This window comes from Cebus imitator, unplaced genomic scaffold (assembly GCF_001604975.1).
Source record: "Cebus imitator isolate Cc_AM_T3 unplaced genomic scaffold, Cebus_imitator-1.0 Scaffold280, whole genome shotgun sequence".
NCBI classification, from domain to species: Eukaryota; Metazoa; Chordata; class Mammalia; order Primates; family Cebidae; genus Cebus; species Cebus imitator.
In genome coordinates, this window is record NW_016107595.1 from 1,004,682 (window position 1) to 1,015,882 (window position 11,201).

General features: G+C 53.9%; 1 protein-coding gene across 5 annotated transcripts in view; it reads right to left on the reverse strand.

The window, feature by feature from the left end:
- Nucleotides 1-5,840, reverse strand: part of CPAMD8 (C3 and PZP like alpha-2-macroglobulin domain containing 8) — a 136,239-nt gene extending 130,399 nt beyond the window's left edge. For 2 of the 5 annotated variants that reach the window (XR_005195862.1, XR_001817242.2), the window contains exons 1-2: nucleotides 5,567-5,669; nucleotides 1,059-1,210 (exon numbers count right to left, since the gene is read on the reverse strand). Coding sequence is in view for 3 of the 5 variants with exons in the window: in XM_037728743.1 (XP_037584671.1) it covers nucleotides 1,059-1,210; nucleotides 5,567-5,658 (244 nt within the window). In the remaining 2 variants the exon portion in view is untranslated. Of the gene's footprint in view, nucleotides 1-1,058; nucleotides 1,211-5,262; nucleotides 5,525-5,566 lie in introns of those variants that run through there. The other 3 variants (XM_037728743.1, XM_017501207.2, XM_017501206.2) reach the window with 2 other exon arrangements.
- Nucleotides 5,841-11,201: the final 5,361 nt, after the last annotated feature.

Below are 11,201 nucleotides of genomic sequence, written 5' to 3' on the forward strand. Positions count from 1 at the left end.
TTTTTTGAGGAGTTTCGTTCTTGTTGCCCAGGCTCCAGTGCAATGGTGCGGTCTCCGCTCATCACAACCTCCGCCTCCCAGGCGATTCTCCTGCTTCAGCCTCCTGCGTAGCTGTGATTACAGGCATGTACCACCATGCCCAGCTAATTGTGTATTTTTAGTAGAGAGGGGGTTTCTCCATGTTAGTCAGGCTAGTCTCAAACTCCCGACCTCAGGTGATCCACCCGTCTGGGCCTCCCAAAGAGCTGGGATCACAGGCGTGAGCCACTGCACCCAGCCTGGACTTTCTTTCTAGTTGTGAGAGACCGTAAATGGTTGCAGAAGCCAACTGATGTTGGGTTTCCCTTGGTTAGCCACCCAAGTCAGGAGTACCTGCTTCTTCTAGGATAGAAGGGCTTCTAGAAGATTCTAGAAGTTTCCACATTTGCATCTTCTCCGACCAGACTTCCCCAGGAGACAAGTGCTGCGTCACTGGCCTTGGGGCCACTAACATTGCCTGTGTCTCCTGTAGCTGCCATCATCCTCTGCATGAGGAATGAGACCTCCCCTGGGAGACCACAGCTTTCTGAACCAGGGACCCCATTCACCATCTTGAGGCTGTCGTTATCTGCATTTGACCAAGGAGTGAGGGGGAGAGGCTGGCTGAGGGCCTGCGTTCCACTTAGTAACAGGCCTGTGAGCCCAGGTCTAATGATTCAGGTGTGCTGGAGACTCCACAAAAGGTCAGAGGGGTCACGTGATCGCCTCCAGCTCCCCTGTCCCACCTCCGGTCAAACCTGACACAGCTGGGTGCCCCGCTCTGCCCAGATCTGCACCCACAGAACCAGAGCCACTGAGGAATTGTGAGCTGAGCTGCCCATTCCTGGGCCTTACTCTCTCCATCTGTAAAATGAGGAGAATGCAACCTGTCCTCCCCGCTCCCTCCCTCTCGTGCCCCTGGGGATACGGGGCAGAAGGGAAGCAAGGCAACACCCACACTGCCCCAGCCTTGAAGGCCAGCGAGTGGCTCCATTTTGCAAAACAAGGAGAAGCCCCGGTCTGGCACCCAAGGGACTTACCCAGGATGGCCCCCTGGCTCTGCACCACCGGCTCACCCTGGGCCACCAACTGAGCCTGGACCATGACTTCCCTTGGAGACTTAAAGATGGTCACACTGATGACTTCCTCCACACCCGCACGGAAAACAGAGGGAGCTGCGATCAAGTAGCCCCTGCAGGAAAGGAGAACCGAGGTGAAGCTCTCACCTCCAGCCCCCAGCCTCGCTGCCGCCACGGCTAGGTCAGAGCTCTCCCCTGGCAGACTCCTGCCTTTTCCTGACCACACCTGGCTGGCACTAATGCTCTGGGAGTCTGTGCCCCCCATCAGTTCCTGAGGCCGGGGATTGGCTCATTCACCTCTGAAGTCCCTGTACTGGGTAAGCAACTGGCCTCATGTTTCGACACCACACGCCCTCTCTTACTCTGTATTTCAGCCTCCAGCCTGTTTGCTCAGCTACTTCCTTTTTTTGTTGTTTTCTTTTGGAGATGGAGTCTCACTCTGTCCCCCAGGGCTGGAGTGCAGCAGTGTGATCTCAGCTCACTGCAACCTCCGTCTCCTGGGCTCAAGGGATTCTTGTGGCTCAGCCTCCCAAGTAGCTGGGATTACAGGTGTCTGCCACTACGCCCAGCTAATTTTTGTAATTTTTAGTAGAGATAGGGTTTCGCCACGTTGGCCAGGATGATCTCGAACTCCTGACCTCAAACAATCCACCCTCCTCAGCCTCCCAAAGTTCTGGGATTACAGGCATGAGCCACCGTGCCCAGCCCTTCTGGCCCAGGACCTTCGCACATGTCATGCCCACTGTCTGAAATACTCTCCTCCACAAGCCAGGTAACCAGCAGGATCCTGCTTCATCTTCACAGTGCACCCACCTCCCCCGCCACCGGGAGAAGGGCTGACGTCAGCTCTATTCAGAGACTCAGAAAGGAAGCAGAGGCAGAAAGGAAGCCCCAGAGAAGCCAGGTCACCAGCCCCAACAGTGACAGGCCAGGATTCTAACCCAGGCAGCCAGGCTCCAGAGCCCAATAAAAAGAAACAAAGGGCTTCTGTGCCACATTCATCTTAGGAATAAACCCTGAACACAAGCTATAGGCCCTCAAACAGAAAGAGCTCTGAAAACAATGGAATCAAAGCAGGCCTCTCTTTCCTAAAATATTCTGATTGACTATAAAGTCATCTGTGGGAGGAAGACCTTACCCCCACTTTCCTGATGGGAAGTTGCTGCTTCGGAAGGATAAGAACATGCACCAGACCACACAGTCAGGCAGGAGAGGGTGCCGGGGGGTCCTCAGGGGATCTGACCTGGGGTCCCAGGTCCTCCCCACCTGAGCTCCTGCCTCCCAGTATCTACAGCCTTCCATGGAAAATAACAAAGGCCCTGTAACCTCATGAAATGCTTACCATGTGCCGGAAATCGCCAAGAGCAGTGTAGCAAAGGCACCATGATGGCAACCATGTAGAACGATGGAAATCAGAAAATAGAGTAAAGGGGGAAATTGGACCAGGCAATGAGATTAGGAGACATTTCATTTCAATATTTTCTGTTTTTATTTATTTTTAATTGAGCCTGAGTCTTGCTCTGTTACCAAGGCTGAAGTGCTGTGGTGTGATCTCAGCTCACTGCACCCTTCACCTCCCAGGTACAAGGGATTCTCCTGCCTCAGCCTGCAGAATAGCTGGGACTACAGGCGTATGCCACCACACCCAGCTAATTTTTGTATTTTTGGTAGAGACAGGGTTCCACCATGTTGGCCAGGCTGGTCTTGAACTCCTGACCTCAAGTGATCTGCCCACCTTGGCCTCCCAAAGTGCTGGGATTACAGGCCCACTAAACCTGGCCTCAATATTGTGTCTGGAAAAACGCAACATCTACATGCAAAAAGATGAATTGAGACCATTACCTCACACCATGCAATCAGATTAACTCAAAGTTAATTTTAGTAACAGATCTAAATTGAAGAAGTAAAATTTGTAGAAGCACTAGAAGAAAACAAAGGAGAAAGTCATAGTGTGCTTAGAACAGGCAGATTTCTTGGGTAAAATAGCAAAAGTATGATCCACAAAAGATAAAGCAAACTTCATGAAAACACCATTAAGCATGTTACATCTTAAAAGACGCAATGGGTTTGTGTTGTTTCATGCACACAAACAATGACTTTGGGTTGTTTACTGCAGCCCTGGCCACAGTGTCCACTGACCTTAGGATCACACTGTGCTCCATCTGCCTTGAATAATTACCAGAGTTCAGTCCCCTGGGATTACATATGTGCCATCCAATTCCAGGACCCACTGGAGTTTGCAAGACCCTAGGTATGTGCTGTGTACTACATAACTCCAGCACTGACCAGGACATGCAATGACCCTGGGTTTGCAGGTGTCCTTCCTGCTCCAGCACAGGAATGTGGCATCCTTTTGAAGGGACATACTCTTTCTGTCTGGTTCCCAGCTGATCCCTAGAGCTTAGACGGCCTCACATATAGCACATGGTAAGTGTAGAAGACAGTGTGAGAAATGTGTTCATTTTGCTTGGTCACCTTTGAAAGTCCTAACAATACGGGTTTGAGTCTTCCTAAAACTGCCCAGAGAACCTGACATCACCAAATTAAGTGTCCCTGATATTCAGAAGTTGCAGCTGTTTCCAGCTGTTGGGATGCTGGCCAGCCATTCCCTATCACACCTGACCCACCCCCTAGCATCTGAGCCAACACTAGCTTCTCATCCTGCTGGTCTCAGAAGGTCCCAGATTGGGGAAAATGATGTCCAGGTCAGTGTACACAGAATTGCTCTTACAACTGCAAATCTATGCTGTTTTCTGCGATCAGAGATTGCTCATGCAGAAACCTCTCAGGTCCCAGAAGTGGGCATCCAGAGCTGTTCCTAAAATGGGATCCTTTGGGCTGGGTGAACCATGTCCCTGTCTTAGAGGCCAGCTAATCTGGAATCCCAGGTTGGTCATTTGGGGACTTCTCTTCCCTAGTGTGTCTCTCGGCACAGGGATTCCATGTCATTTAACAGATAGTAAAATCCCAGGGTGACTTCAGTCAGAGGCAAACACGCTGGAGTACTGTTTAAAACTCTGCAACGGGCCAGGCGCAGTGGCTCATGCCTGTATTCTCAGCACTTTGGGAGGCCACGGCAGGTGGATTACCTGAGGTCAGGAGTTCGAGACCAGCCTGGCCAACATGGTGAAACCCCATCTCTACTAAAACTACAAAAAATTAGCCAGGCATGGTGGCATGCGCCTGTAATCCCAGCTACTTAGGAGGCTGAGGCAGGAGAATCGCTTGAACCCAGGAGGCGGAGGTTGCAGTGAGCCAATCACCTTTGCACTGCAGCCTGGGCAACAGGAGAACTCCGTCTCAAAAAAACAAAAACAAACACAAACAAACAAACAAAAAAAAAAACGTCTGCAATGGAGAGACCTGTAACTTACTCAGTTATTGTATGAGGCACAGTGTCTCATTGGAGGCAAGGTCTCTCACGTAGGGCCGGTCAATCCTTGCAGTAGAAGCTGACCTGTGCATCGCAGGCTGTTTACCAGCACTCCTGGCCTGTATCCACTTGATGCCAACAACAAATGCCTCCCCCTAGCTGTGACAACCAAAAATACCTCCAGACATTCCCCAGTGACCTCAGGGAGACAAAAATCCCCCCAGGGCTGAGGACCACTATTCTAAGGAATGCCAGCTTTGCAAGAAGCATCAGGATGAAAATTTGCAGGGTTCCGATTTCACGAAGACCAGGAGAGGAAAGTCTGGATGTTCAGAGAGTGGTCGGCTGTCTTGCTTTTAAAACTGTGACCAGCAAGGACCAAGTACTCATTGCAAATAAGGACACCCACCTAGTGTCACTGCCTACCGATTTTTTGGAAACTCCTAAACAAGGGCTGCTTGAACAAGCCGCCTCCTAAACGCCCGGCTGGACTAAAAGGCTGGGCTTGTGCAGACCAGGGCAGCCCCCCTGAACCCGCAGCCCTGCGGAGCTCACCCGAACTTGCCAAGTTTAGAAATGTTCCCTGTGAAGCCAGTTTAGGAGAGGTTCTCCCCAGCAGCTAGTTAATTCACCTTCTCCCCGCCCGCAGTGAACCCACCAGAAGCCTGCAAGCAAACCTCTAGAAAAATGTGGAAGCAAAACAAACACTTCCTTCCCCCTCACCACGCCCACCCACGGGAAACGTACCCTTCGGGCTCTCCTCCCACTTCTCAGCCAAGGCGCACCTCTTACCTTCGTGCCTTGGACAACTGGAAATCGCCACCCAAGATGACAGCCCGGGTCACACGAAGGGGGCGAGGTGGGGCGGGGAGCTGACCTCGGCGCCTTTAGCTTTGGGGAGTCCCTGTACCTCCACCCAGCCACTTTGGAAACCTCAGGGCTACCCTCCCCAAAACGATTCGGGAACAAGACGCCAGGTCCTGCCCAGCGAGGAGGCTGTGTGGCCTTGGACAGGTCGCTGCCACTCTCTGAGCCAGTCCCCGCAACCCCCACCCCCGGGGGCGACCGACCTCCTCTGTCGCCGGGGGATACTCACGGGGCCTGGGGCTGCGCAGCGCGCACGGCGTTCCGCGCCGACAGCAGCAGGAGCAGGAACGAGAGCCACGGCCAGAGCAGGGCGCCGCTCATTTTTCCGTTCCGTGGGGGCGCCGCGCCCGGGGAGGGGGCCGGGCCAGGGTTGGGCCAGGGCCAGGGTCCGAGCGCTGCCGTCCCCGCGTCGCCGCCGGGGGCCCTTTGTTCGCAGCCCCCGCGCCGTGCGCCCGGCGCCACGCGCCCCACTCCGCGCCCGGCCAAGCTGGGGCAGCCCGGGGCCAGCCCCCTCCCCGGACCCACCTCGTCTCCGGGCCCGCCCCGCTCGCCCAGCTCGCCCCGCTCCCGGACGCGCCCTCCCGGGACGCCTGCTCCGCCCATCTCCAGACCCCGACCCTCCCCGCTCCCTTCCCGGGATCGTCCCCCGACTCACTCCCAGGACCCACCCGGGCCTTGCCCGACTCCCCCGGAACCCGCCTCCTCGTCCCCTCCCCGGATTCGTCCCCGGATTCCCCCCTCCCCACCAGCCCCTCCTCGGACCCGACCCCCCACTGCCCGCACTCTCCCTCCCCTCTCCACCCGGCGTCCAGTCGGAACCTGCCCCTCCCTGGCCTTTCCTTCCCTCCCTCCCCAGCCGCCCGTTGTGGCCCCCTCCCCTGGGACCGCTGCGTCTGGACGCAGCCCTCAACCCCGATCCACAGGGCCCGCTCACTTCTCCCCGCTCCCCTACCCCACTGTTCACAAATCCCTTGAGCCGGTCCCCTCCCTCTCTGGGCCTCAGAGTCCCCCTTCTCCTGTCATCCAGCGGGGGGTGGACAGGCAACCCCTTTCTCTCCAAGAGCAGGGTCCCCTCCTGCCCCTCCCCGTGCGCCCACCTCAGGGACGGTCCTGCTGTCCTAGGTCCCACTGGCGGGCTCACGTCCTATACCACGTCCAAATCCTGGACCCCCTCCCTCCAGTGGGGAGCCTCCTTCCCCCAGCTACCGGCTGCCTTTTTTCTAAAATTCCAGTGCTGACCACACCCTCTCCTGCCCGGAATCCTCGGGGCTCCCTGTTTATTTTACGTTTTATTTTTATGTTTTGAGACCAGAGGTTTGCTCTGTTGCCCAGGCAGGAATGTCGTGGTGCAATCACGGCTCACTACAGCTTCAAACTCCTGGAGAGTAGCTGGGCCTACAGGTGCAATCCCACACCCAGCTAATTTTTGTATTTTTGTTAGAAACGGGGTCACTCTATGTTACCCAGGCTGGTCTTGAACGCTGGGCTCAAATGCTCTTCCTTCCTCAGCCTCCCAAAGTGCTGGGATTACAGATGTGAGCCACCACACCCAGCCAGGGCTTCCCGTTTTTCTGACCAAATCCAGGCTCTGTCTTTGATGGAAGAGACCTCAGCCGGGTTTCTCGAACACCCTGTTCTCACTCCACTGCTGGCTTCTGCCTAATCTCTGACTTCCTCTAGCTGCCTCCTTCGCCAGTCCAACTCCTGATCCTTCCGGGAAACTCCAGGGAAGCTTCTCTTGCCCCCTCCCTGCCCCTAGGTATGTGAGGCTTCTGGGGACTTCGAAGCCCCATCCGCAGCCTTTGGACCTGGCACTGATCACCCAGGCAGCACCAAGTCCTGGGACGGCAATGAGGACCCCTGGGCTGGGACATACAGAACCTGCTGCCACTGAGTGCAGTCCCCTAGAGGGGACATAGCCAACGGTGGCTGGAGTGGGCTGGGTAGCCGTCTCTCCTGCCTCCAAGCTCAGACCAAGCCAGCCCCAAGCAGGCTGCTAAACTCACATGGAGGTGCAAAAATCTTGCACGCTGGGAGAGGTGGCTCATGCCTGTAATCCCAGCCCTTTGGGGGGCCAAGGTAGGCGTATCATCTGAGGTTGGGAGTTCAAGATTAGCCTGACCAGTACAGTGAAACCCTGTCTCTACTAAAAATACAAAAATTAACCGGGCATAGTGGTGGGCGCCTGTAATGTCAGCTATTTGGGAGGCTGAGGCAGGAGAATCACTTGATCCTGGGAAGCGGAGGTTCCAGTGAGCCAAAATCTCGCCATTGCACTCCCAGCCTGGGTAACGGGCGAAACTCCGTCTCAAAAAAAAAAAAAAAAAAAAAAATCTAGCACCAAGAAGCAGCATCAGGGTTTTCACCCTCATCATCCACGTTTGCCCCGTGCCACCCCTCCATGACAAGCCTGGCTCCACTCCTCAGCCTCCAGGCCAGCCTTTGGGCCCTCTGCTCCCCCCTTGACCATCGGGCTCTGGCCACACTGGCCTCCAAGGTACACCAGACCCCCACCCACCACCACCGCCATCTCGGGCTGAGGTGCCACCTGTCCCCCCTGCCTGGGATGCCCTTCCCTGTGGCATCACAAGACCGACCCTCTCTCCTCCACCTTCAGGGTCAAGGCCCCGAGGGGCCTTCCCTGCCTGCCTGTGGTGTATGGTCTAAAATGTCAGTCCTGCCTTGGCATGGCTGAGCTACACAGGACTGACTGTATGCTTGCCTAACTCTCGCCTGCTGAGAGCAACTTCTGGCATGTGTGAGAAATCATGTTGCTTGCTGAGAGCTGCGACAAGGAAAACCTACTTGACCCCCTAAAGCGGAAGATTGTCCCCAAAGCAGAAAAGTGCTCAAAGCATTGTAAAACAGTAACCAATATGAATACATCTCACACCAGAGGAATTCGTTCTTTGAACACAGGATGTGGGATTCTTTCCTTTGTTCCTTTGTAGAGCGTGCATTCTTATTTGTCTTTAACCTATCGTAAACATGCACTGGCTGCCTGATTAATTTATCTTTAACCTACGCAGGACCAAAGAGCATCCGCTTGGTAAACTTGTCACTGGAATGTAAAGAATAAATACGTGGGTCAGAGTCTGCCCTGGGCTCTCAGCTGGAAATGCTGCGATACCCCTGATGCTCCACTCTGAACCTAACTTTTTGCTATTTCGTGTCTGTTTCTTAATTCCTTCAGCGCCGCCTGGGTTGGCATGATGAGGGCTCACTGGAGCCTCAACCTCCCAGGCTCAAGTGATCCTCCCGCCTCAGCCTCCAGAGTAGCTGAGGCCACAGGCGTGTACCACCAAGCCCAGCTAAATTTTTTTTGTATTTTTAATAGAGACAGGGTTTCACCATGTTACCCAGACTGGTCTCCACTTCCTGGACTCAAGCGATCCATCCACCTCGACCTCCCAAAGTGCTGGGCTTACAGAGGTGAGCCACTGCGTCCGACTAAACTCTTGTGATTCTGAACCATTTAACATTTGTACAACGGCGCTACCATTTTTAGTAGGTGCCTGTTTTTTTTAGGTATCATTGATGACAGGCTTGATTGTGTGAATTTGCAGTGTGAGGTCATTTTTAGGATGCCCCCTTGTGTGAGGGAAGAACTGGCTGCATTAGCCCCCCAGTCAGTGATTGTTAAACACCTCCAAACACACCTAGGATGAGCGGCTTTGCAGTCCGGATGCCGGACGAGGAAGACCACAAACACCGCCCTGTTGCCAATGGCTGTTTCTCTTTCCTTTTTTTCTTTTTATTGAGACGGAGTCTTGCTCTGTTTCCCAGGCTGAAGTGCAGTGTTGCGATCTCGGCTCACTACCAACGTCTGCCACCCCAGTTCAAGCGACTCTTGTGCCTAAGCCTCCTGAGTAGCTGGGATCACAGGCATGCACCACCATGCCCAGCTAAATTTTTTGTATTTTTAGTAGAGACAGGGTTTCGCCATGTTGGCCAGGCTGGTCTCGAACTCCTAACCTCAAGTGATCTGCCCACCTCAGCCTCCCAAAGTGCTGGGATTACAGGTATATACCGTTGTGCCAAGCTGATGGGCACACAGCATGTGCCTGTGCCTGCCAGGTGCCCAGAAGATTGGATGTCAGGGCTGAGGACAGACAGACAGGCTGATGGGTCTGCAAGGGTCTGGGTCCTCTAGCACAGTGCCCCTCACAGGGTTCCTAGGCCCAGAGGGAGATCAGGACATTTCATGTACATGGAATCACACACGGCCGGGCGCACTGGCTCACGCCTGTAATCCCAGCACTTTGGGAGGCAGAGGCGGGTGGATCACAAGGTCAAGAGATCGAGACCATGGTGAAACCCCGTCTGTACTAAAAAATACAAAAATTAGCTGGGCATGGTGGCATGCGCCTGTAGTCCCAGCTACTTGGGAGGCTGAGGCAGGAGAATTGCTTGAACCTGGGAGGTGGAGGTTGCAGTGAGCCGAGATCACGCCGCTGCACTCCAGCCTGGCACCTGGCGACACAGTGAGACTCTGTCTCAAAAAAAATGGAAGCATACACTATGTGCATTTTTGTGTCTGCCTTCTCTCACTCAGCACCACGTTTTGTTTTTTAGATGGAGTCTCGCTCTGTCTCCCAGGCCGGAGTACAGTGGTGCAATCTTGGCTCACCACAACCTTCACCTCGCGGATTCAAGCAATTCTCCCACCTCAGCCTCCTGAGTAGCTGGGATGACAGGTATGCACCACCACACCTGGCTAATTTTTGTATTTTTAGTAGAGACGAGGTTTACATCATGGTGGGCAGGCTGGTCGTGAACGCCTGACCTCAGGTGATCTTCCCGTCTCGGCCTCCCAAATTGCTGGGATTACAGGTATGAGCCACCGCGCCCGGACGACACCCTGAGTATACTAAATGCCACTGAATTGTTCACTTTCAAATGATTACTTTGAGCCCAGCAAGGTTGTTTACACCTGTACTCCCAACAATTTGGGAGGCCAAAGTGGAAGGACTGCTTGAGCCCAGGAGCTCAAGACCAGCCAGGGCAACATAGCGAGACCCCCCTCATCTGTAAAAAAAACTTTAAGAATTATCAGGACTTAGTGGTGTACATCTGCGTACTCCCAGCTTCTTGCGAGAATGAGGCAAGAGGATCTCTTGAACCCAGGAGGTTGAGTCTGTAGTGAGTAGGGATCGAGCCCCTGTATTTCAGCCTGGGCAACAGATCAAGGCCTTGCCTCTCAAAAATAAATAAATAAAATGGTTAATTTCATGGTATGTGAGTCTGGTCACAATAAAAGAAAAAGCGGCCAGGGGAAAATGCGTCTTGCTGCAGAGAAACGCCGAACCCCCTTGGAGTGGCCAGGACCTCAGAGAGAAAGCTGATCGGGGCAGTGCAGTCCAGCAAAGTCAATGTTGGAGCCAGACAATAAACTGTAACTTCAAATCCTGATTCTTCCACTTATCCGCTGTGTGATCTGCAGGAAGTCGCTTGACTTCTCTGAGCCATTGATTGATTGATTGAAACAGAATCTCACTCTATCACCCAGGCTGGAGTGCAGTGGCATCTCGGCTCACTGCAACCTCCACCTCCCGGGTTGAAGTGACTCTTGTGCCTCAGGCTCCCAAGTAGCTGGGACTATAGGCATGGGCCACCATGCCCAGATAATTGTATTATTTTTTATTTTTAGTAAAGACAGGGTTTCGCCATGTTGGCCAGACTGGTCTCAAACTTCTGACCTCTAGTGACCCGCCCACCTCGGCCTCCCAAAGTGCTGGGATTACAGGTGTGAGCCAGCATGCTCAGCCTTCTGAAACTTTTTTTTTTTTGGGACGGAGTTTCGCTCTTGTTACCCAGGCTGGAGTGCAATGGCGCGATCTCGGCTCACCGAAACCTCCACCTCC